General features: G+C 36.2%; 1 protein-coding gene across 2 annotated transcripts; it reads right to left on the bottom strand.

The window, feature by feature from the left end:
* Positions 1 to 238: 238 nt before the first annotated feature.
* Positions 239 to 26,304, bottom strand: EXOC1 (exocyst complex component 1). Of its 2 annotated transcripts, XM_083861743.1 has the most exons (19): positions 26,211 to 26,304; positions 24,297 to 24,430; positions 23,314 to 23,444; positions 22,309 to 22,468; positions 20,487 to 20,674; positions 19,659 to 19,886; positions 19,292 to 19,424; positions 19,010 to 19,119; positions 14,966 to 15,115; positions 13,745 to 13,850; positions 10,825 to 10,869; positions 9,529 to 9,692; positions 7,759 to 7,869; positions 7,211 to 7,287; positions 6,504 to 6,732; positions 5,319 to 5,502; positions 3,956 to 4,155; positions 2,385 to 2,579; positions 239 to 1,590 (listed from the first exon to the last, which is right to left on the bottom strand). In XM_083861743.1, exons 2-19 carry the CDS (start codon positions 24,418 to 24,420, stop codon positions 1,438 to 1,440), a joined length of 2,688 nt encoding a protein of 895 aa, XP_083717869.1. In that variant the 5' UTR covers positions 24,421 to 24,430; positions 26,211 to 26,304; the 3' UTR covers positions 239 to 1,437. The 2 variants fall into 2 exon arrangements, with proteins under 2 accessions (XP_083717869.1, XP_083717870.1); XM_083861744.1 differs by lacking the exon at positions 10,825 to 10,869.
* Between the last annotated feature and the right edge of the window lie 294 nt (positions 26,305 to 26,598).

The raw sequence follows: 26,598 nt of genomic DNA, 5'->3' as shown, positions 1-26,598 counted from the left end.
GCCTCGGCCCGGCCCTTCCGTTCCCTTCCCTTCCCCTTCCCGCCCGCCCCTTCCCGGCCCGGCAGCCCCCGCGCAGGGCCCAGCGCTCCCGGCAGCCCCGGGACCAGCGGAGGAACCGGCCCCGCCGGCAGGGCCGGGACCAGCCGACAGCCCGGCCCCCAGAGCCTGCCAGAAGGACGGAGAGGGACGTTTTCCATATGGGCATGTAGTGACAGGAGAAGGGCCAAACGATTCAGAGTGAAAGAGGTTTAGAGTGGCCAGGAGGAGGATGCTCTTTCGCGTAAGGGTGACGAGACGCTGAACGGGTTGCCCAGAGAAACTGTGGATGTCCCACTCCTGAAAGTGTTCAAGGCCAGGCTGAACGGGGTTTTGAGCAACCTGGTCAGGGGTCTCTGCGCGGGGAAGGCGATTGGACCTAGAGGGATTTTAAAGGTCCCTTCCAACAAAAGCAATTCAATGAAATCTATGAAATTCAGGTGTCTTAATGTTCCCGAGTTCCATCTAGCAGGTTTGTTACAAAACTCAGAAGAAAAAACTCACATTGATACTGGTTTTTTTTTATTCTTGGCATCTGCATCTCAAAAGATATTTTATCCTCTGTCTGCATGTTTATTTTATCTGTTTCTATCCTATATACATCCAACCTCGGTCCAACAACTGGGCAATTTCACCAAGCTGTTCAGAAAACCTAGGTCCTGAATCTCTGGCAGCTGAAGCTCCAGGAGGAGGAAGGGTTTACATGAGGTTGGAGTATACTGATACTACATCATATTTACTAAAAGGAAGAAAAACAACATGGATGCAGGGATGCAGAAATGGAACAACTCTTCAATAGCCAGCGGCAGAACAATGGAATTAACTCCTTCAGGTATTTTCACCTTTTTGCAATAACTCTCCACAGAAATAAAGAATATGATGAACATAGTTTAATTAATAATTATAGCCATAGTCACATTACATCTCAGAACATGAATTCATTCTTCCCACTGCAGAAAGTTCTACATCCATACTTCCTAGAACAAGGGAAATATCTGATAGTCTTCAATGCTTACATAATTTCTAAGATGGAAAATATTAATGAAAACAGTAGTATTCTCTTGGCATACTATGAAGGTAGTGCTTACTGCTTTTGGCAAGAGAAGGGATTATAAATAAAAATATTTGAATATTAGGGAAAGGGAAAAACTGTATCCAAACTCTTTCACGGAATTAATGCTTTCAAACAGGACTTCAGCCCAGTAAAAGCACAACAAATCCCCAAAGGTTTTATTTTGCCCTGAAAGGCATTTGAAGCAGGAGTGTTACTCAACATATATGGCAGTTAACCACACACATGGAAATCCACCTTTTAAAACCCAATTATATTAACATTTATAGTGTTTGATTCCCTTATACACAGGCACACACTTGGCTAGCTTCTCTTTCCCTTTCTAGAATTTAATGAGACTGTGCAATACTGGAGCAGTAGTCTAAAATATCCTGTATAGTGAATTCCATAGTAATTCCTGATCCAGGGTAGCAGCGAGCTATCAGCCCTTCAAAGTGCTTGTATTGTCGTATGAATTCATCTTGCATGGAATGCCACACAACCTGCCAAAGAAAACAAACTTTAGGAAAAGTCAACTGGCACAATACACTATATAGGGGAACTACAACACATTGGCTCATTAATTGATTCTCAGTTCAGGTGTCATTTTACAGTTAAAGATTACTAATAAAGTTCAAGAGATGGAGTTACTGCATTAAAAAGATTGACTTTTTTTACCCATTAAGATCTGTAATGTTGACATGACTTGTAGTAAGTGTGCAAAGCAGAAAATAGTGAAGAAGATGGGGAAGTTTTCATAATAGAGGTATTGCTTTTGTCTTTCACGAAAATACCCTGGACAGAAGCATGCTATAATTCACGTTTCAGACTTTAAAAAGCTGTTTGAACAAGTTTAACTCAAGTCTACTTATTTACTCCAGCAAAATTGTTTACTGAGTGTAAGAAAAACATTAGATAATACAACTATCAGAAAATATCTAATTGAAAGTATTCTGCTATAGTGCACCAGCTAAGTTTCACATCAGGTTACCCATTCATTTAAATCTACTATTTACTTCCAATATATTTTGCAGAACAGACATCATCCATTAATGGTCAGCTAGGGAATTATAAAGGAAGTTTCTTTCTGAACATTTTTTCTACCACTCTGGTCCAAATCAGTATTAAACAAATAGAAATTTAGGATTTATAGGATTATAAAAAAAACCCAAAAGCTGTACTCAAAGTTTATGTTTTTAGAGTAATGCTGAACATTCTCAGCAAATACATATACAAAAGCAGCAATAAAAAGCCTCTGTGTAACATCATAGGGTTTTTAAGACATGATTTAGTTTACCTGAAGTAAGTTTTCTTCTTCACAGAGATGTTTATCTACCTTCTTGTAGAGATTATCCAATCCTTTCTTCACTTCTTTACCAGGATATTCCTTTATCACTTTACGAAGCTCTTGTTTATTAAAAGCCAGCTGATAGCTTACTTCCTCTTCTCGGATACCCTGTGCCACACGAGCTTCAACACCTTCAAAAAAATGCTAATAACAAGTAATAGTATTAGTCACTATCACAAATCTCATCTAATTAACTTAATTTAACAAGGATATGTGTGGTTAGATCTTGATTCTGCCTCATGACTGTTGTGTTCTCCCAATTTTTGTTTTTTAATTGGGCATGAAGTACTGCTCAGCCATAAATATTAAAACACAGCCCAACAATACAGCAGTCCAAGTACTAGCATAAAAAGTGAAACCAATCATTTCTAGAAGCAATGGAGCTTTCCTTTGCAACCTTGTAACTAATAACCAATCAGCCTCAAAATCCTTAATTCATGAGCTCATAACCAGGGATCCAAATACGGGATCTTTTGGATGAATTCCCTAAGCAGCTAAGCATCATTTAAACCATAGTTACACAAGAGCATATTTGTTCACAATTCCTGTCCCTTCTCACTGCCATTGACCAGTTTTCTTAACATCATAAATAGAGAAGTTTTAGTAAATAGAGGGAAGTATTTCTGTGAACATGCAGGTTGAGCTCAACAGTGCATCTGGTCTGGCTAGGACAGAGAGAACTCTCTAATTAACTTTCTTCACAGCAGCCTATATGGTGCTGTGTTTTGGATTTGTGGGTAAAACTGGGCTGATAACACAACATTTTGGTTACTGCCAAACAGGTCAAACCTGATCAAACCATAGCACGTAACACCATGCTCAGCTATAAAAATTAGAGTTGGAGGACACAGGATTGATGTTTGGCTCCAAGGTGGCTGTTGCTCAGAAACTGCCTGGGCATCAGTCTGCTTCAATGACTTCAATGACTATCAGTCAATGACTGCTTTTGCATCACTTACTTTATTATTTTTCCTTCCGTCTCTCCTTCTCTGATTAAACTCTCTTTATCTCTGCCCCCAAGTTTTGCTCTTCCTATTGTCTCCCCTGGAGAGGGGGGACTGAGCAGCAGTTAACTGCGTGGCAGCTTAGTTGTTGGTCAGAGTCAATCCAAAAGTGGGAAAGAGCAATAAAGCATTTTAATTTTCAAAAAAGGCAATACATCTTAAATGTCTCTGAAAATGGATGCCTGAAATCCTGTTTATAGAAAAAGCCATGAGATACTTGCATGGACAAAACTGAGTTTGAACCTAAATCACCATTCAGTTTAACATTTACTTCAACTTCAAACATACAGAATTTTCCTGGAACTTTTTTTTCTTGTTGAACAGGTCAGAAACTACAGCAATTTTCTCTGCAGTTGAGGTGAGGAAGATTATCCCAAAAATCCTGATTACTTTTCCCCTCACTTTCTTTTTCCTCAAAACCATTTGCTTAAGACAGTGATAAAGAGATCAAATAGTGGAAATAATACATTCAAAAACTACCCTGTACCATTTAAATGAATACTCAAATATACTCACATTTAATTTCTCAAGAGGCTGTCCGAGTGAGTAGATTACATAAGACTGAAGATGATCAGTGTATTTCTGTTTGGCTTCTTTTTTCTCAGCCTCCAGACAAGAAATTTTCAAACGAGAAAGTGTTGCAAAAATATGATGGAAGTTCTCCATCATGACGACATCCCTGGGTGTCTTCTGGCTTTCATTAGCTACTTTCTCAACTGAAAGAAATGAGAAGCAAAATACTTAGAATACCAGGAGGACAGCCAAATTCAGAAAAACATAACAAATAACCGTAATACTATCAAAAAAGGAATTCTGAATTTCATGTAACTGATTACCATTTGTATGAGTAATTGTCAGAATTGCCTCTAAATAAAACACCCCCTAAGAGCCTTCAAAAGAAGCAACAGATACATACAGGCTCTAAGACAATGAAATTTGTATGGCAAAAAAGTCACTTATAAAAAGATACAAAATAATGAGTAGGTATGGTCTCATTTACAGGTGTGAGGAACATTCTGGGGAGACTTAAAAGCCTGCTTTCAGTATCCCTAATAAATTGCACATGATAGAATGATTCAAGAGAAGTCACAGCAAAATCAATTCCCATCTTCACTAGGACAAAAATCTTCAATAAGGTAGTGGGGTTTTTTTAAATGTACTTCTTAGTGTCAGTTTTTGCTTATTAGCTTTATGATCAAAATTGTCAGTTCCTAAATTTAATAATAAAAATGGATAATACTGCACACAGATCTTTTACTTCCCCCTCTCCCTGCCAAAAAGAACCCCAAAGTCAACAAAACCACAAGCAGGCAAAAAATATTCTACCCATCCCTCCCTTACTGCACCTAGAAGCAGGCTGAAGGAGGAAGGCTTCAACCAAGAGCAGTTAAGTCTCCATGCCTGTTCATCCATTAATCATTTTGTTGAGACTACTGGGATACTCATCATGAAAGTGATCCAGGGCACCAGAGTATCAGTAATGAGCACAGATTCATTCCAGTCAAAACACTGGACTGCTAACTAGGAAAAATCTGCTACTGCCAATTTTTGTTCTTCCTATATGATTCTTTACAGGGAAAAAAAAAAAAAAAAAAAAAGACAAGAAACCACTTCAGATTGAGCATACCAGGTTGCTTCCATCTCCCCTCCTTCTTCAGAGTCTTAACCACTTCCCTCTGTCACAACTCAAAGTTACTTTACAGGTATGTACAAAGGGAAGTATCTAAAAGTCAAAAGGATTACACTTGCTCACTTACAATAACAGAGACAACCAAAATTACAGTACAGTCTTAAAGAATCACCTGTTAACTGGGGCAAAATTATATATAAACAGGTGGAAACAATTATTTTAGTAACTATGACAGCCTCAAAGACCTACCACTGTCAAAGACAGCTCTAATAAGTTTTATGTAGGCTTTATCTAGATCTCCTCGTCGTTCTGCATTTTTGAATATTGATTCAGCAAGGGCTGCAAATTCTTCAAATTCAGCAACGAATGGAAGGATCCCAACTTTACTCTTCTTTGAGATTTTTACTTCATCCATCTGCTTCATCTGATTACTCTTTAAAACAAGAACAAGTGTTAGGCTTCAGATCATGTAACAACTATTAAAAGAAAAATGCAGACATACTAAAAAACCGACATTTATCCACCAAAGACAGAAATAATTCTTTGAATTAATACATCTATTTAGTCTTTCACGCTTTTTATCCTTAAGTTTTTTAAAAGTAAAATAATTGGAAAGAAAAAGGAAAGATGGTCTTTTATTCCCCTTTATTTACTTAGTATTACAAAAACAAACACCCAGTGAAAAAACCCCCAAATTTATGCACCAGAAGCAATTAACAATTTTCACTTTACAGTCTAACAAAGTTCTGATTCAGCCAAGCTAATGATTCCCTTTGCTACAGCAAGTTTCTTTAGTCTTCTTTTGAAGAAATTTTATTACTGAGTGTAATAAAAAAAAATCAGTTTCCAAATATTTTAAGTATTAAATAGATCGAGAATGGTCAGTTTTATGATGTTTGCCTAGAGTCAAAATACATTTATGACAATAAAACAAAGTTGTATCAACAACTCTGTTTTCAGTAAGCCTGCCATATTTAATATAACGGTTGTAACTGCATTGGCAAAAGGAAGTTTCAGACAGTAGAGACTGCCTCTGCTACTGCGGAAAGAACTCACACCCTCCTAAGTCCACAAGGTTTGGTTTTGGCAAGTAAAGAAGGCAGAGAGCTATATTTTACTCAATGCACATCAATAATCTCAGTAGGAGTAAAAGTTTAAACAAACAACTAAATGTCAACTAGCTCAGAACTGTAAACAAGTAGTCTTATTTGTTACAAAAAGCTACTTATTGAGGAAAACTGGAACGGAGAGGAAAAAAGAAACATAACCACCATTTATTTGAAGGCTTGGCCAGTAGAAAAGCAATGAATTACTAATTTTTACTTCAAATTTAAAGCAAAAATTTAAGTATACAGAACTGTAAAATCAAATTGGGTAGGAGTGGGCTTCCTACAATATTACGGTTAGTTTAATCAGAATAACTAAAGAACTTACAATGCACTTATCAAAGTTCCTTTTGACAGTCACTAAAACATTCCCAAGTGTTGTGCTGAGAAAAGATGCAGGGTCCACATTTTGTGCTGTCCATACATGATGGCTCATCTTAACTAACATATAAAGGGAATTAAAGCTATCAATCTTGTCTCCCAGTGCTATAAGGTTATTCAGCTCAGGTTCAATACAACGAAATATTTTTGTCATCATTTGTCGGATCATGTCCTTCCTATTAAAAAAGCATAAGAGGAAAATATCACTATGATAGTTTACCAGGCTATTTGACGTGTTTTTTGATATTTGATTTTTTGATTTATTTGATATAGTAGTCTCATTTGCATTCAACAAGTCTCATGACTTTCAGAAAGTCAGTATCATACAGTAAAAATCAACAGTCAAAGGACAAAATATTCCAAAAAGTATTTTCTCTGTGGAAGCTGCCACACACTCTCAGAACTTTACTAAGCACATTTTCTATATTATAGTGCCTAATTTCAATTTGCAAACTACTAAGTGAATTAAACAACTATATACAGAAACAAAAATATTCCTTTTACTGACACACTCAATATCTAGGTAAAAATTAAAAGTTCACTATTCGCTTCCACTGAAAGGGAATAATTTCTGACTTTAGAGAAAAAAAATTATATGCCTAATAAACTCAAACATAGACTTAGGAATCAGTATTAAAAAACAGCAGCACATACTCAGATGATACTGTTTGTGGAACAGCAGATGTGTATGAACGAGATAAAGCTACTCCATCCGTTTCCTCCACTTCGTTCTGTGAGAACAAGGAATGTATTGTAAAGATAAGGTTTGTCTCCAATTGTGTATCAAGGCAGTTACTGTATCTGACAAAACCAATGTAAGTACCAGCTCCCTACCCCCAGCACCCCCTGCCTCCAGAGTAGAAAATAGAGCAGTTTGCAAGTTTCTGGTAATTTTCCAGTCATATTCCATGGAATTCAATATTATCCAGTTACTCCCCACTGTCTTTCTACATAGCATGATGGAATGTTTGCTGTCATCTTACGAGGAGACAAAGCCATGGTAAAGGAAACATGTCAGTCCTTATTACATAATTTTTGTATTGGTCAGCCAAAAATAAAGATCCTTCCAGTTGATGAAGAAAAACTAAATACTTATCACTTGGATCACATAATCACCAATAAATTACAAAGTTTTCTTTTAAACAGGTCTCTTTTGAGGCTTGGTCAGTACTTTTTTTTTTAAAGGAGAATGTAAGTCATACCATTGTTGTTCCAGAGGTGCTCTGATGTTGTTGTAGTTTGAAAAATTTACTAATGAAGTCCTGTTCTGCCAGACACAGAGGCTCTAGTTCACTTAATACTTGCTCAAAAATCTAAAGAAAGTTAAAATATTTCATCAACACACCAAATACTATGGACAGTTAGCAATACTAATTTTAATTGTTTGTTGCATATATTTTCTATCTTCATTAAGCTTTAGAAGGCTTACTACTACTTTAACTTAGATCTTTAAAAGTAAAAGCTGCATCTTCAACATAGTCCTTTCTTATCCATGTAATACTGTGAAGAAAAGAACAATTTATGTTTTTCCACAACTAGAAGTTTTCTAGTCGCATCCTGAGGAAGCATTTTTGTGCTATACTGCAAACACTCCCATTTTAAGTAAATCTTGGGTTCTGCCACCATCTTTTCTGCCTGGGTTGCTGAGTGGAGGAAGACAAAATTAAGAACCTCAGGGAAGTAAAACAGGTCAACTCTGTATGTTGAAATTAACTGCTCTGTAGAAAAAGTTTCTACATAGCTGCTAAAGAAACAAATAAATAGGTTTTGTACTGAAGTATGCAACACAATTTTTAGATTTAAACTAAAGTGAAACACTATTTCAGCAGTAAGTAACTAAAATAATTTAATTTTATTAATAAAAAAAAGGAAATTCTAAGTCAGATGTTAAATATATTTTTCTTGGAATTTTCTCTGCAAGTATTTAGAAATTAAGGCATGCAATAATTTACATAAATTAAATCAATCTAGCCACATGGGAAATCCATGCTAATGAAAATTCCCATAGGAAGAAAACCCCAGCAACCTAGTAGGTCAGCACAATTAAATCACATTCATGTATCCTCAATGGGTGTGAGATACAAGTTAAAAATTGAAAATAATAGCACAATAATGGTATTAACCTGTTTTAACAAGTTAGCTTTTTAATTCTAGACAAGTTGCTGCTACAAGTTTGTAACAATGTAACAGTTAATATTGTTTCAGGCAAATACTTCCTCCAAGAAAAAGACTGAGCAATGATTTGAAGAGGTCAGAAGAAAAACATTAATCTCCATCAAACAATTCAACAGAGAACAACAAAATTATTTTTCTCTCCAACTGATAAATGCTTGTTTTCCTTCCACAGCATTGAGGAGTTAATTCCATAAGAAATGGTGAGCACTGTCACTTTTAATGGTTCAGGAAAAAGGTCAACAGGTGCTGAGGACAGCAGGTTTTAAAAGTAGGATGAGGCCATTCCAATAACAACTTAGTGCTATTGGTTAAAGTTGAAAACTGATGATAACTAATGTGAAACCAGTAAAAATAAAATTTTAGGGTCATACTCAAGTCCTGGCTAAAATTCCTATCTTCCCTATCTTTCACTTTTGCTTACATACTGGCAAAATATCATGGAACACTGAATGAGTTGAAAAAAAGAAAACCAGTGGCGAATCCATCAGTTCCATTCCTATTTGCTTAAAAACACACATTTGGCTTAAACCTAAAAGAACATTTTTAATGCTTGATATTCTTTAAAGACCACACACAGCATAAAAATGATTTAAATAGAATCTTACAATCTGAGAATAATACTGTGATCTATATATTTCTTAGGAACCACCTTTATTAGATCTGTGGTACATACAAACTTTGAAATTGGCATGTTTTAGGATTTAAAAAGAAGAGATTTTTCAACTATACAAGAAGAATATGTAAGATACTTCTAATACAAAACTAAGCAGGAATCCTATGCAATCTTTTGGCTTTACCTTATCAAATTTTGTTCTGTCAGCTACATCCAGGTCAGAGGCAGACATGTTTCCCATGTCTAACAGTGAGGATGACTGAGATCTACGGTTTCCTGAACTCTGAACAGACAGTTTATTTAGACTAGAAGTAGACCCAGTTAATTTTCCAGAACTTCCATGAAGACCTGTGAAACAAAGACACTATGAAGGAGAAAAGTGAAGGCAGAATAAAATACTGAAGAATAGGTTTGTTACAGAACATATGAGATCAAGAGTTGCTAGTAGTCCTATATTAAAATCAAACAACTTTTGTCTAAGCTATAAATGCTTTTGCTGTAAACGTATTCTTTCCTCATTATAAGGTAACTGAGATTCTTCAGCAATTTTCAAAGTACAGTAAAACTATTTAAATTTTCATTGTTAAGTATGGCAAAAAGGTATAAAAGGAACAAAACTCTAAAATACACAGGGATCGAATACTTGAAAGCTAAGATCAGTTATTATACCTGTGGATGTATTTTGGGCAAGGGCTGCCACAAGCAGAAGAACTGAACCACAGGAAGGAAAAAAATTACCAATTTTTAGACATATACAGATACTTTCTCATCTCGAACTTTCTACTGTTAACATCCTTTTATCTACAGTTTGTTCAGGTATTTTGCTGGAACTACAACCCCATAATAACTCTGCTGCTAATTCTCTCCCCTCCTTTTGATCATAAGTAACATTCAGTCATTTCTTCGTGATATTGCTGGGCCTTCTCCTAGGAACATGTATTTTCTTTTTTATTTATTTTTCCCCAAAATTTTTCAGAAATCTTGGACCAAGAGGGAGAAAACTAATAACAAAACAACCAATTATCATTATTTGATCTCAAGTAAACTTCTCACATCTAAGTCACAAAGAAACTCAAAAGCAATCCTGCAAGCTTCACTTAACTGCTGTGTTGGTATCTAGTCTAGGGACACAAGACGGTCTATAGATCAAATCTAAATTGTCATTTCAACCTACTGGAGGAGTGGAAAACTATGACAAGCTCTCAAACATATTCTCAGGTACAAATATATTTTTACTATCAAGTAGCAGCATGGGAAAACCAAAACAAATTGCCTTTATGTGCAAATCTTCGCAAATTCTATATTGGGACTTCGAGCTCTGTTTTCTTTTTGCCTTGCAAGCCCAATGGTTCTGCCAATGTTCATTTCATTCTGAACAGAGTGCTTCAGTGTTAGGTAGATTCTCCCTGATGCAGCACTACATTGTAACATCGACACACGTGCATTGACAACACCAACTAATGCAACTAGTTATACTCACTCTCAGTTTCCTGTTTGACAGCACTTTCTTTTCGAGGCAGTGTAGCTGGGATGGATTAGGTTGCAAGCATCAAAGACAAAGACAAGTTAAAATGCAGTTTGCACAAACCATGCACAAGATGCAAGTTAAGCTCTAACTGGAAAGAAACATGCAGAGAACTATAAGCAGCAAGTAACTACATTGCAAACACATTTAGTTGGAGAGGCACTAGTCTAGAAATTCAGTATCTAAACTACATGGAAAATAGGGGAAGTTTCTAGGTATTAAAATTTGATTTTTCTTATATAGTATGTTCGAAGAACACTTTTGTTAACATGTACTTAAGTTCTTCCAAATTGAGAAGTCCATTAAATTATTTGTCAGACTCAGTTTCCATGATAAATCATATCAAAAACAGACATGAAGAAATTAAATATACTTATGGAATTTTTTTTTACTGAGTCAGAGATAATGTTCACCTTTTCAATTTAAAATACACATGCAATTAACTGCAAAATAATTCATATCAAGAGTAAGACTGGCTAACCTTTTCTTAGTTGTTGCAAATCAGGTTTACATAGAGAATATATCTTTTGCATTCATGCTGCACAAAAACAGATGACTGCAAATTTGGAGAGGATAAAAATAATAAACATATAGTAAAAAAAATTACAAAGAGGTTTTTATATTTTTCCTGGGTTTTTCTTTCAGAATTGAAGTTTCCTCAAGTGGACTTCAATATGAAATTTAAAGTAAATGGGCATTTGTAGAAAACATAGAATCCCTAGAGTAAAAGGCATTCGCATACATACACTAAAAGCAATATGTGGTTTTAAAAAGATCTCGATGAGGATGGATGCTACAAGCCCCTCAAAATGGAGCAGGCAAGCAGAACCTACTGTAATAGAATGAGTAGATACTTCTAAATGCCACAAACATGTCTTAAATACCAGATGTTCTCAAGTACACAACACTACTGAAAATTGTACCATCAAATTCAAATTTAATTCCAACCTAGTTTTTAGATCTTGGGGGTTTTGGTAGATTTTGAATAAAAAAGGTTCAGGCATTATATAATTGGCATATGCAACTGTCATGCATTGGTCCCACTTCTACATCATCCTCAATTTCTAAACACATGGGACTTATTACAGAATGTGAAGAACTACAAAGTTCAGGCCCTGGACAATCAAGGGAGCCTTAGTGGCTTTTGACAAGCTACATCATATAAACATATGACATTAGTAGCACTCTTTCCAAAGCTGACTTTATGGTATTTAAGTATCAAAGTCTTGGCTTCATCAGAAAAGAAAAACAAAAAAAGAAAAGAAGACTGCTTAAGACGAGTGTGAATGCTCATGACCCAGGCTGGTTTTTTTGGCCATAAAAATGCAGACAAAGAACCTTGCGCTAGCACAGAATGCCAGAACTCTCCCAGCATCCCCTCTGCGTTTGAGGCATTCAAATAGCAGTGCTATTCCCAAAGCACAAAAAAAAGGCAAGAACACACACCAACACAACTTGGAAACAGGTCATCTTTAGTATTTGAGTACAACTGGAGCATTATGCACCTACACTACTCCTTAAACAAGTTTACTATTAAGAAGTCATATATTCTGAATAAATGTGCAATTAGTAGTAGTACAATCATTACAATGAACACAGAAGCCTTTGAAATTACACACCCTTATGAGGTGTTACAACATAAACAAATTTGCACAAATACATGACAGAAGTCTTCTCAAGGTGCAGCTTTTACTCTGGTGAATTGAAGGACCTCTTTCTCCAAAATGCCTGATTGCTCCGTAACATTTACACAAGTTAGGGAACTGCTACAAAAGCTGTCTCTTCACAAATACAAATCACAAAACAAGTGTCAAGACAAAGTGTTTAGAATGTTTCAGAAATCAATTTGTATTAGAACTAAAGGTATTTTTTTCCTCGCAGTAAGATTGCTTTTCAAGGTTTATGAATTACAATGTTCTGACAATGACATCTTATGGGGCCTCTTACTTTCCATGTCCAACAGGTTGCCAAGACTTATCTTTCCAGTTTTCCTCTCTCAAACCAGCCTTACTACTTTCCTGCTTTCTTCCTTTCATTACACTTTTCCGATTTCTACCATCAAACTTCAAAGCATAAATTCATAGCTCAAAAGAGGCTGACAGAACTCAGTACTTACAGCTGCATTTTGGAATTCAGAATTTTGGAACTCAGAATTTGCAAACTGGTAAACCATGGCAAATGTAAATATTTCAAACAAGTTTTGAAACACTGCATCTCAAAATACAGAACAATACATAAATACACCACTGTTGCTTTTTAAGTATGCAGGTTATTTTTTTTTAAGCTTTACTTCCTATTCACACTAGACTAATCCAAGCAGGAATGCTCCCTTAAATATAAATACCTACACGTTAACAAAATATGATTTCTAGTCTCAGGCTACATACGTAAATCCCCCTGAAAAAAACACATTGAAATATGTAAGTTTCACTAGGCAGAATTAGCATTAAAACTAGTTTCTTAAAAATCCACCCAAGATTTATTAAAAGCAGAAATAACAGCAGAAGGGACACAAAACAATGCTGCCCAAACTCCCTTTAATTACAACAGTTGACTTTTCAAATTTATTCAGGTAATAGAGTGGGATAATTCAAGTAATAAAAAGTGAGTGTAAATTTAAAAAATGAGAGAAATAATGTATTTTATACTTTTATTTCTACCAATTTTGCAAGATTTCCATTGTGCTACTTTGGCCTTGTGGAAGTCAGAAGTTTTACCAATAATATTTTTTATCCATTTTCATGCATATTTTTCTTCCATCTTGCCAAAAGTAAAGAATTTTACACCATTAAAAAATTAGCCCTAGGTGTCAAAGTGAGTGTTTTATGGGCAATAGTAAGATTCAAAGAAATATATGTGCCTTCTGGAAGCTTACCAAACTTTTTTCCTTCTCTGGTTGTGCCTGTCATCTTGATCTTGGCAACTTCAAAGAAATCTTTAATTTCCCTTTCATAAAGTCGTGATAAATAATCCATATAATTCTTAAAAGAAAAAATGTAAATTTAGTTTACAGGAATTCATACCAATTTTCTTCTATTATAGGTAAATAACTCTTATTAAAACCTGTGCATTTACAAGTCCTACTAAATAACAAACTGGTTTGGATTACATAAGTATATATATTTATGAAGCATGCACAAAAATATATTTATGATATTTAAACAGCTTATAGTCATTTTCATAGTGAGTTCACTGAGCATTAATCAGGAAATTCTACTTTTCCTTCATAAGGAAAAATATGCAATGCAGCACATACAGATAGGATTACTAGTGGTAGAGCATCACAGAATTCAATTAAAGGGTGGAATAGAGAGAATTCAGCACCCTCCTCCCTCTTCTATCAAACTCTTACTGTGCCCCCAAAAGCATACATAAATATGTAATTCTCACATGTTTTTATTAGAAGATCACAAAGATGCCAACTATTCACTATCTGCTCTACACTGAAGGCAAAGGAATAACTATTCCAAAGCCATTTTCAAAGTCTAATTTAAACCTTCCATTTAAGAATGACAATATTTTGATTTTAAAAAGACTTGTTTTGTAAGGATGAACTTTTCCTTGACTTCTACCTGAACATTTTATATACTTCTGTAGTAATTTTTTTACTCCATGTTAGTTTTAAACAAGGTAAAAGTTAAAAGTTTCCTAGATACAAGGGAAAAACATTTATATTTTATCAACTGTACAAGAGACCTCTGAAGTTTTTGACAGTACCAAGTGAAATGAAGGTCTATTGAAACAGACATGTTACACAGGTAATAAACACACCGATTTGAATTTAGCTTAATTATTTTTCTTACTAGGCTGTATAACAGTAAACTTGTTTACATAAATATTAAGATAAATATCTTATGCCACTTCAACATAGAATGCTTGAGGAAAAAAAACTAGCAAGCAGAGCAGAAGACACATAAAAAATGAAGCTTCCTATTCTAAAAAAGGAGTCAAAAAAGAGGAGCAGTGAGTTATATACTTAATATATGGCAGTATTAAAATAACATGTACATGCCCACAGGCAATTCTTTTGACTCTCAAGCCCAGTCTATTATGTTATTACGTACATTCTCTAGCATAATTTGATCACTTCACATACCTTTGTTAGCCCTTCATATTTTCCATAATCTGTGTTCTTGAGCCACTCCATCAGTTTAGCATATCGAAGTAAATCTCTGTGAAATGGATGATGATTGGGTAATGTCAATTCAGCAGAGTGCTGGGCAAGAGTAGAACTCTGATCGTGACCCTTGATAAGAAAAAGTATTAAAGTAAATCTGGAAGCATTACACAGATGTACTACAGGTTTCCTGAAAAATTTAATGTGAAGACAGTATCTCATTCAGACAAACAGAAAGACCTCAAAATACCTTGCATAAAAGAAAGGTATAGAGATGCAGACTGAAAAAGACACCTAACATAACACAGACATTGAGTTATTACAGCCATGGCAGGTAGTGTTTCTTAATAAGCTTGTTCATTTTATGGCTCTTTGCCTTCAGGATGAGTCACTTCAGCACTTTTTGTGAAAGAATGCATTGGACATAACAAGTCAGCAGAATAAGCTATACAATTTTAAAACTGCCTTTGTCTGTTTCTAGGTTGGAACAGAAGCCAGTTTGGATCAAAACTAAAGCAACTTTGTCTTACTCTTTTTCTGTTGCACTGGATACTAAACAGTTCAAGCCTTTTGTTAGAGAAAGTTCTTCCACAATACATTCACAGACTTGTTGTTTAAAATTTTTAATTTGTAAAATACTAACTTTTACTAAGTAATGCAACATGAACACTACCAGATTCTGGATAAAGCTTAACTACTACATAACAACCATAGAATGGTTTGAGTTGGAAGGGATCCTCCAGACCATTTAGTTCCAGCTCCCCTGCGATGAGCAGGGACACCTTCACCAGACCAGGCTGCTCAAAGTCTTATCTTTGAACAGGGTTTGAACACTTCCAGTGATGGGCTATCCACAAGTTTTTTGGCAACCTGTTTTGGTACTTTTTTGTATCCAACGTGAGCATGAACATACACTGAGCCTTGCTCTTTTAACTATATAAACTGACATAAAAATAGACCCAAAGAAACAATCCTGTAGACTGACTTCAACAAAAAGCTACTATAGTATATAATTATTGGAACATACAACTTGGAATTGGAATCCAGCCAGCATTAGCAACACAGCTGCTGTTGTGGCTGCTGTTGTGATTACTGATTCTCGATACTGTGGGCATACTTTTGGGCATACATATAAAAAATCTTTTCAACAAATTTTTGCTATGCCTCTACGAAGAAGAGATTAGAGAAATTCCCTCTAATCCCTTGTTTGTTACATTCCTACACCATGCATTTTTAATGTTCATTATAGTTTAACATAATTTACCTGGTGGCTTTCACAGCTTTCATTAACTACATCAGTCCAAATGCTCATTCATATTACTGCTAGGAAATACTCAACTATCCAAATTTTCATTTCTTCTTTCATGTAACCATTTTATTCGTGTCCCTTTATTGCACACAACTTTTCTGGTTAGTAGTTGCATTCTTCATAAAGCTATATGACAAATTCCCTGACAAGGTAAATTTCTCTCTCCAGGCCAACTTTTCCACAGGAGTAATCATTCTGGTTACAGTAAATTATGTCTTGTTCAAGTCTGCTCTAAAACATTACAGAGTTTCTAGAGGTATCTTTCCCATCTCATTAATGGGCTTTCTCTCATTACACATAAATTTATACCATTACCAAATGATACCCCAAATTTGTTATTTAACTATTTCATAGTTACAACCTACTTTATATTTCGGAGGCAGAAAGCCCAGAATTGCCTTTAAATTGAGTGCTGAATCTGATTTTTAAAAAATCTTTAAAGTAATAGGTTTATTAATTATTAGTATTACACCATAAGCATTAACTGTTAGTAAACAGTTTTTAACACTGCAGCAAATGGCAATCTGAAGTTGCATTTGTTTAAAATTTTTAATATTTATTCTCCTTTTAATGTAAAGGAGGTGAAGTACTTTATAACCTTACAAAAGTACTTTGAATCAAGCATTGATTTCATTTGCTTTTCAAAAAATAACGAGCAATCTCACATTTTCAAAGAAAGATATTTAGGCCCAAATACAACTATGCTTTTCAATCTAATGACTTCCAAATCAGAATGTCTTGCTTATATTAACAGCTGCTGATTAACATCATTGGGTTTTCATTTCTCTTTTTAATTTGGACTTCTTTATCTTAGTTTTTCCTGAAGTGCTTTAAATTAATTTTTAAAGAAACATTCTAAACAAACAATGCAACTCTTCAGATGGTAAAGGTAACAAAGTATTGGAGTTGAGGTTTTCAACATCAGACTAAGAAATTGCTATATTCCTGAAACTAACGAAACAAGCTCATTTTAGTAAGATTACACAAAAATCTGTTATACCTCCAGCACTTGAATCTCTATCTCAAAACAAAGTACAACCTCTTTTTTTTTCTCCTTTTACAACAATGAAAAAACGTTGCAGAGTCTCATCTCTTGCAATTAATGAACTCTTCCTGCTTAAACTTAACACCAAAGTCATAATTTTTATCTGTTCATTAATACCTCACAGCTAACAGCAAGCCGAAACTTTTCAGAGGGCAAGTTCGTATGAAAAACAATGTGAGGCCACTACTAGTATCAGAATTTTAAAAAAGTAAACTGCCAGTTGATAATAGCACTCTCAACAGCACTGAGAAGTGTCTTAAGAATAATAATTTCATCTAATACACATAATATTCACAGTAATAATAATCTCTTACCATTTTTTTTAAAATAACATCCTCAGAAGAGAACATCAGAAAGACATTCTGTTAAACAGTCGCTTCCATACACAAGTCCAATATTCAATGTTTGTGGATGCATTTACACAGGACTTACACAACATAGCTTCTGCTTGCTCATTTAAGGGCTGGGACACATAGTCTATACTCAGGTTTTCAAAACATAGAAAGTGCCAGAGGAAAAAATACCTTCTTAAGAACAGAAGCTAAAGGCAAAAAAATTAATATGCTGTGGAATTCTTCTGCGAAGGGAAGAAAATGTAGGAAGCAGTTATCTTTGCCATAAAAAGCCAGGCTCTAAATGCAATTTTCTATACAATTATCCAGTGTCACGCTATTCCATTTTCTGCACACAGTCTAATACATAAAATTTAGAACAGTAAAACTTTTATTGTCCTAATATCTATGCAACCAGAATTATTGCTTTTTATTTATAAATACTGCAATTTCACACAATTGCAATACCTGTACTGTTGTACATTTATTACTATTTCCTGAAAATATTTTTCCTCCATGCATGTCAATCTGTGTTTCAGCAACTTTGGGGATGAGATCAGGGGAATGTTAGCTCATAAACAAATATAACAAAGCTTAAGGGCTGACAAAAATAGTGTAAGTCTGATGCTCTGTAATCAGTAGGGACAAATTTCTTTTTGCAAAGTCAAAAATGCAGCTGCTAGTTAGATAATTCAAGCTCAGGAAAAAAAAAATAGTTAGAAAATCTTGCATCAAACTCAATGTACTCACTGGAACTGAATGATAGGAGGACCTGTTATAGAGTTGAAGGAAGGTCTGAGTAAACTAATTGAAGATAAAAAACACATAAATTAAAAAGCTGAGGCTACAAAAAACACCCAGACTTTAGGAAACAAGTGTCAGGACAGTGTTTTATGAATAATTCAAGTTAAGAAACAAAACCAAGTTCAGGCATTTTATTTTGTATGTTTGGTTTTGTTTTGGGGGGGTGGGGTTTATGGTCTTTGAGGTTCAGACAGCAAGACCTTCTACATTTTCAGCTGTTAACATCCCTAAAAAAGGTCAATGCTTTTTCTCCTCAAATATCACGTTCTACAATTAAAATAAGTCCTTGTGTATCACATATTGCATTTAATTCAGATAGCAAGCCCATTAAAAAGAGATGCTTGGGGGTTTTTTTAATGTGAAAGACTTCTGCAGGCAATTATAGTTTGGGATGCTTAGCAATGTCTCTGCCTGAAGACCTTCTAGCATTTACTGATTACAGCACAGAATATGTCCAATTTTAGACAGATTGTTTTTCTTCTCCAGAAAAGTCTGTGACCAAAAATTTCATAATTGATAGTAAGAAACAATACCTGTTGAACAAATACGCTGTTCAAGTGGCTGGCAAGTCTCCGTGCAAACTGCTCTCGCAGGTCACTGAACCGCTGCTGCTGCTGCTTCACTGCATGAAGCATATCATGTCCTACAAACAAAAAGGACTTTAGAGTGTACAAAATACAGAGTAATATATTGTATAGGGGAACCAAGAGGACCAGAGATCACAATTCCTTCAATCAACAGAACAAAATCTGAGATTAGTTAGCACTACAAAAATAAATTTTGTTTGTTAGACAGTAGTCTAACAAAAACATTACCTGGACGAAGAGCTACATTCATACACTGCAGAAGGGCATCTGCTGCATTAGTGCAGGCCTCAATACCTCGAGAAGATGTCAGATCTCCCTCCTGAAGGGCCTTTATATGTCCCTTAGCCAGATCCATGTGATTCTACAAAACAATAGATAGTATTGTCCATAAGCTGGAAGCAAATTAGTTTGCAATGCTAGTGAACCAAGAGGAATAAATACAATTTTGTCATTATAACTTACTGAAAATAGTGCAACAACGAAATAGAAAAATAAGCTCATTATTTTAAAGGAACTCCATGCTAAAGAGGGTAGCAACCTAAAAAAATTTTATACCTGATGAGAACAGCCTAGTAAACACAACAAAAATGCTTACCACTAAGAACTCTATCTCTGACAGTAGTTTAACATTATTTGTGTTGCTGAGATGAATTAGGTGGTTGCTTTCTGAAATTTGATCCATTTGCTCCTTTACGCTCTGAAGCATCTCTTCATAACTGCTCAGCTTTAGCTCGATTTGGTCAACTTCCTTTAGAGCTTCATCCAACAACTTCATCAAGATATTCACCTGTTTCTCTGAGGCCATAATGGACTGAATATTTGCCTGTACAGAAAATAAAGTCAAATATCAAATATATCTCAAAAGCATTCTAGTATCTCCTTCTCCCTCTATTACTGTCAACTCTTGATGAAATCAACAAAACAAAATAATATAAGCCATAGTGTTACTGAACACAGAAATTCCTCCATCTATGAGGCTTGTTTCAAAAAGGTAAGATATAAAGCCAAAACTTTGCTCAAGTTCTTGGAGCTGAAGTATTGATCTGCAGAAATACAAAAAGCCAAACAGTAATCCCTACTATACCAGAACATTTCTAGTTCCAAAAAAAAAGAGCGTAAGTGATAAGGGCAGATTTTCTGTTGCAAGATCTGCCATCGCCATGACAGCAGCAACTTTCAAAATATATAAGAAGCACACAACTTGACAGTTTGAGGAGGTTGTTGATGGTTCCCTCAAGTCTGTACCCCCTGCATCTCCTGAGTTTCCCAAGTGATCTCTAGAATGCTGGGTTGTCTGAAAAATATTTACATGAAAGTATGTGACAGGTCACGTTAACTACCTTTTCAGAGAATGCTATGTGGCCAGCATCAAAAGAGAACAGTTCAGCTTGCTGGCACACTGTACATTAGAAGGAATGCTTACCCCATCTAGCACTTGCAGCTCTCTTGACAACTTCTCTGCAAAGGCTTCAGCATTAGCAATAGCATATTCACAGCCTTCCATCATTATTTCAATATCCTGTTCCTCTCTTGCATTTAACTCCTGGTATTCATCCACAGCTTCTTCATCACCTCCCGCTACACTTTGATTCTCTCCACTTGGAACAGATTCTTAGGCAAAGAAGGAAAATAAAACACGTTATCAAGTCCAGAAAGTCACAAGCATTTTAAGAGTACTTAAGTATGCTTAACTACCTGTAAGTAAATCAATCCATTAAACAACTCTCCTAAAAAAGCACCTGCTGCTTATGAAAACATTTTTTAAGCTTCAGTCTTCCACATGCTTCATTAAATTTTCAGAGGTGGTGTTTTCCAAATTATGTAACATAAGCAAAATACCAATAGCCACCTTCCCTTATTCCAAGGAACAAACCTAGTCTCAGCTTATTCACCTCTTACACTGGTAATCAGCACCAGAATATATTACAGTATTACACTCGATTTGTTAGTGGAAAATCAGTACAAGTTAGATTCTCTCTTTTGATTGACAGAGCATAAGGGAAACATACTGAAGTTGATTAAGATATATACCACTGAATGAATAAAACTTATCTTGACACTTGAGATGAGTTTCACAGCAGGAAAACCAGTACTGAGTTAAATGAAAAACAATGGTTTCATTAACTATGATTTCTCACAGCAGTGCTTAATTAATTTAACAAGCCACTCAAAGGCTGATGAATATTAACACAGTCCAGCCAGAAAGTGTTAAGGACATTTGAAATATCTCTTATCTCTAGCAACTTGACAAGCTAACCAAAGCACTAAAAATAAACAAACAAACAAAGCATATTATTTAAGAAAATTGCTTACAAGGCAAAATAAGAAAAAAGGTGTTACGCACCTTCTGCAACTTTAGGAAGTTCTGAAGAATTAAAAGGTATGGAAAAGCAGAGGAAAGGAAGCAGAGAATGTTAGCCAGACAAAGCACGAACAGTGTGTATACATTAAAGTGGCAGTAAGTTTGGATGTTTTGTAAGTGCACAAACTTGAAATGTTAGATGTTGGTTTAAAACAAATTCTGGTCAACACCAAAATACAGAAACATTATTATCCTTCCTGATTCCTATTTCTAATTCAAATTTTTCTGCACAGGCCAGTCTAGTATTTAATACCAGCAGTTTCACCACTTCTGACAGACTCCATGTGATATACTCTTACTTGCTACACTTTACTATAAAATGTTACCTATTTAAAGATAATGTGGTTGTAAAAATGTTTACTACAGGATAAGCAAACAAGAGACAAAGCCTTCCTAGGAACCAATCAGTTACATAAATTGTAATAGAGTCCAGCAGAATTTAGCACATGCCTCACAGTCAATAAACTAGAAATCTCATGTAAAACCCCATTACCTTCTAGAATGCTACAGATGCTCGCTTTTTAAAGCATTTTCCTAATTCAGGGGAAATTAAATGAGAACAAAAGCAGATTTGTTACACATTTAGACCTAGCAGTTCTTGGAGGTAGATTTTACTTTGTTCAAGAAACAGAGTGTCTTAGAAATACAGTAAGTTTATCAATATTTATAACTTCATTAATGAAGTATTTTGTCTTGGTTCTCAGTTTTCTAACAGAAAATCTGTTATATACTCATCTTGCTTATCTGAAGACTTAGAAAATATAAAGTTGAAAAGAAATAAGAATAAGAAAACTCATCAGGACTGAGAGTATTTTTTTAGTATATCTGTTTTACATTGGTAATTACTAAATTTTATACTCCAAATACAGTTGTAGAAATTTACCTTCCAATAGCTGTGAACTAACATTAATAAAGTCAATTTTCTTCCTAAGGTATCTCTGATTGAGTTTCCAGATACATGAAATGAAGGTGTTCTTTTCCACTGTGCTGCTTGCAACCCATTTGTACACTTTGTCAAAATGCAAATCAAATTCAGGGCTCTCCTGCAAAAGATGAAATATGTTACAGGCTCCACAGTCAAACAATTCTCTAAGTAGCAGAGACTGTCCACACATTTAATTATAGAGATGACAGGATAAAAATGAAATTACATAGATGCCAACCTTAAGCTCATACAGCAACTTTAGGACTCTCATGCACCTTAGAAAAGGTGCTAAAATAGTGATAGTGAAAAACCAGAATCCATGCTATGACAGCAGTACTTTGTCAAGGCAGGTAAGATAAAAAAAACACAATACAGAGATATGTAAGATCTTCAAGAAAGTTTATGACAACAAATGAATTTAAGTGGCCAAAATTAGGTTGTTCCTATTGTTCTGCGGAGAAGTCCACCATATCAGGACTGTATGCTTCCAGCTCACCCTCAGGTTTATATACTGCTCATTGAGGACATTTTAAGTGTCCCAGCAAAAAAAATTACATGTAGTGGAACATTTTGGACATTTTGACAAATTTATGACTGCCATTAGAAGAACAGTCATACATTTGGAAATTAGGCTTGGGTGAAAAAATTTACATAAGACTTAAAACAAAAAAGTACTATTGGTCCTTAGCAGATGCTCTCTACAGCACTGAGAGATCACTAAAACTAACAGGGCAGATATTGAGACTACTGCTATTCAAGCATATCTAGACTACTCAATTTACCAGGGTTATATTCTTGCAAAGGCTGAAAGAAAATGCAGGTACAGATAGCACAGGAATGTCTCATCCTAATTAACCTCTTAGCAATCTAATTTTTAAAGCAGCCAGTATCAAGGAAGTTAAGTCTAACTTGGAATGAAGGGGATATTGTGAGCAGAGGACTAAACAAAAAAGTGACACATACTTTGACGGCATCTTTGGCATCAACAACAGCAAGGTCTCGAAGTGCCCATGCAGTCTGCCTTTTATAAAAATCTCCCTTGTCAGATTTTTTCACTTTTACCACATTTACTTGGACTGGTCGTTCCGTTGTCACTATTAAATGAAGTAAGAGAGTAATTTCAAAACACATATACTACTTTAACACACATACTACTTTCACATCTGTTTCTGCTGTACTTCAACTTCTCAAACAAACTGTCTGTGGGGGAGATTTCAGTATTTATTTGATGAAAAGAGACCCTTTGAAACATTTTCATCCACAATAACCACAGCTCAGTGTAAGGCTCAGCCAAACAGGTGAACATCTCTACACAGCTTGTGAGGTAATGAACCCAATTTACAGCTGTTTCTTTGATACAGCAGATCTTGGGCCATGACCATGTTACTGACAAAGCACAGACACAACTGGAGAGTACAGTCAGAATAAAAACATTTTCACACATTTTTCAGTCAAAAAAATATTCTAGCAAGCTAAATTATCAACAGATCAACCCAGAGCACCTAATATTTTTAAGACATATAATGTAATAAACACACACTTAAAGGAAGAGTAGAACTCAATTCAGTTGCTGTGCCTTTTCTTGAACTCTAACTAATAGTCTTTAAAGCATTTTATTTAGGCTTATCAGCTTAGATGATTACTAAACCCTGTTTTAAGCACTACATAAAGCCTGCTTCAAAAGCCCACCAGTCCCAAAAGAATAATTTTTGATTCTTTCCTTTCAAATTAGAATGAGGTCTGTGAATAAAAGTAGTGGGCTTTGTTTCTTTTCTTAGCAGAAGCAATAATGAAAGTACAAGCTATAACTAATTTTCTCCATTAGGAATAGAAAGCACCTGTTTTACACAAGTCAAGAATAAGGATTGTACATAGAGCTAAAACAAATGCAACCAAATACAAAACAAAGGTGAAGACAAGAAATACAGTGTGGTATTCCTATGTACCTGTGGCACACAAAAAGCAGTTCCTCTTCTTTTTGCCTGCTTTGCACACGTTCACAATGCTCAATAAACGTTCATCATTGGGAGTAAAAATATCCCTCTGCAAAGCATGCTTGATCGCAGTCATTTTCTCTCAGCTGAAAGATTTTAGGAGGTAAAAATAAACTCGAGCACATTTAAGACACACAAAACAAAAACCAGTCATGTACTTAACTACAGGGTTTTAACATTTCATTTTACAGGTAATTTAATTACTTGTCATCTAGACAGGCATGACTTGGGTAGAAGACCAGACCACTTTAGGAAAAACTCAGAAAGAAGTTTACTCATTTATTTCAATTAGAAAACTAATTTTTAAATTATGGATTCAGCTAAATCCATAATTAAATGGATTCAGCTTCATTTAATGGAGTACAAAAAGCTTCTCTGTAGTAGAGGGAAATACAAGGCATCAACATAAAAAAAGTTGAAACTGGAATCAAGAAAAAAAAGACCATCCAATGCTCAAGCTTATAGAATTCAATTACATAAGAAAGCACAAAAAACAACAAACAAAACCAAAAACCCCACCAAGCTCCAGAAAATCAAGGAATTAGCAATATTCATTTGACTCAAAACAGTTCCTCACACTACACAGAGATTTCATCTAGACTGAACAGAGAAACACATTAGACATCATATTCCAGGGGTTTTATTTATATACAGAAGTTTCAATATTATCTGTGTCTTAAAATTCTACAGTGCATTAAAAGCATGATTAGTACACAACATGCTACACTGCTTGATGAGACAACATACGGAGTTAAATTTCAGATTGGCTTGTTCTCTTGAAGACACTCAAGTTGCTTTCTCTGATAAACTCACAGAAAAGACAAAATCTTGGGCACTGCAGTAATTTTGAAGATTAGTAACTCAAGAAGTTTGTGAAAAGAAGGACTACCATGCTGAAGTGGAACCAGTATTGTCAAGTGCACAGAGCTCAGGGCACACTGTTTATATGACACCCTATGGCAATGTACCACTCCATGGCTGCTAATAATTTTCCTTCTCTTCATCAAATGCTGAAACCACCTTTTGTTCCCCAAACTGTACCCAGTCACCATTCCTGTTACTCTTCAACAGATGTGTAAGACGAACACACAAAATACCAATAACCTGCTGCATTTCAGATTCAGATGCCTCTTTCCTTCCTTATTTAGGATTTTATTTTCTGCTCTAAGTCACAATCAAACCGCTACAAATTGCTAACTCTCCCATTTTAGTGCTAAAACAAGTTGTCCGGATTAGGCAGAATACAACTTTTCCATAAAGCACGGCAGGATAAATCCAGGACTGGCTCTCACATACAGTTCAACTTCTGAGTTATTAACTCAGTCCTTTTAGTCACAGCCACCAAAACCTTCACAGTGTGTCAGGACCAAGCACGAAACTAACCTTTTCGCATTTGAATCCTGCTGTCTCAAAGGAACACGGAATTTAGCCTAAGGAACTGGAAATAAAGCTCCTTCCTTAGAAAAAGAGCTTCAAGAAAGCAGAGACCACACCAGACTCAGATAAACCCCTTTAGACATTGCTGCGTTTTTCCCCTCTAATGTTCCAGACAACGGCTACGTGAAATCCTGTCAGAGACACCCCACCACAGCCGCGGCCTGTGCAGGAAGCACACCCCAGATGCGGCACAGCGATGCGGTAAGGCTGCTCGGCACGGCGATGCGGTAAGGCTGCTCGGCACAGCGATGCGGTAAGGCTGCTCGGCACAGCGATGCGGTAAGGCTGCTCGGCACTGCTCGGCCTCTCAGGGTGCGAACAGGAAAAGGCGCTACTCCTGCATCCTACCGGGTCAGAACGTAACAACACAGCATCCTCCACAACCAATCAAAATATCAATAATGTAACAGAAAAACCCAGAAGAGCTACCTAGAGCAGCGGCGGCCTGCCGAGGGCCCGTCTGACAGCGCTTCGCCACCTCCCCCCTGCGAGTCCCGCACCAGCGGCTCCCGGCCCGCCCCGGAGCCGGCGGCACGGCCACAGCAGAGCCGGCCCGCCCGGCCGGGGGAAGGAGCGGAGCGTGCCGGGGCCGCCTCGCTCTCACCGCGGCGCCGGGACAGTGCGGGAAGCGCCGGGACAGGGCCGGGCAGCGCCGGGAAGGGAAGCCCCGGGAAGTGAAGTGAAGGGAAGCGCAGCAGGGACGCGGCTCCTCCCGCCGTGGCTTCCGCCCACGTGACGGGGCGCGCGGCTCGGGGCGGGCTGCCCGCACAGCGCCCCCTGGCGGGGAGGAGCGGGGCGCGGGGCAAAGCCGCCAAAC

This window comes from Zosterops lateralis, assembly GCF_965231275.1.
Source record: "Zosterops lateralis genome assembly, chromosome: 5".
Classification (NCBI taxonomy): domain Eukaryota; kingdom Metazoa; phylum Chordata; class Aves; order Passeriformes; family Zosteropidae; genus Zosterops; species Zosterops lateralis.
This window is presented reverse-complemented; position numbering and strand designations above follow the sequence as displayed.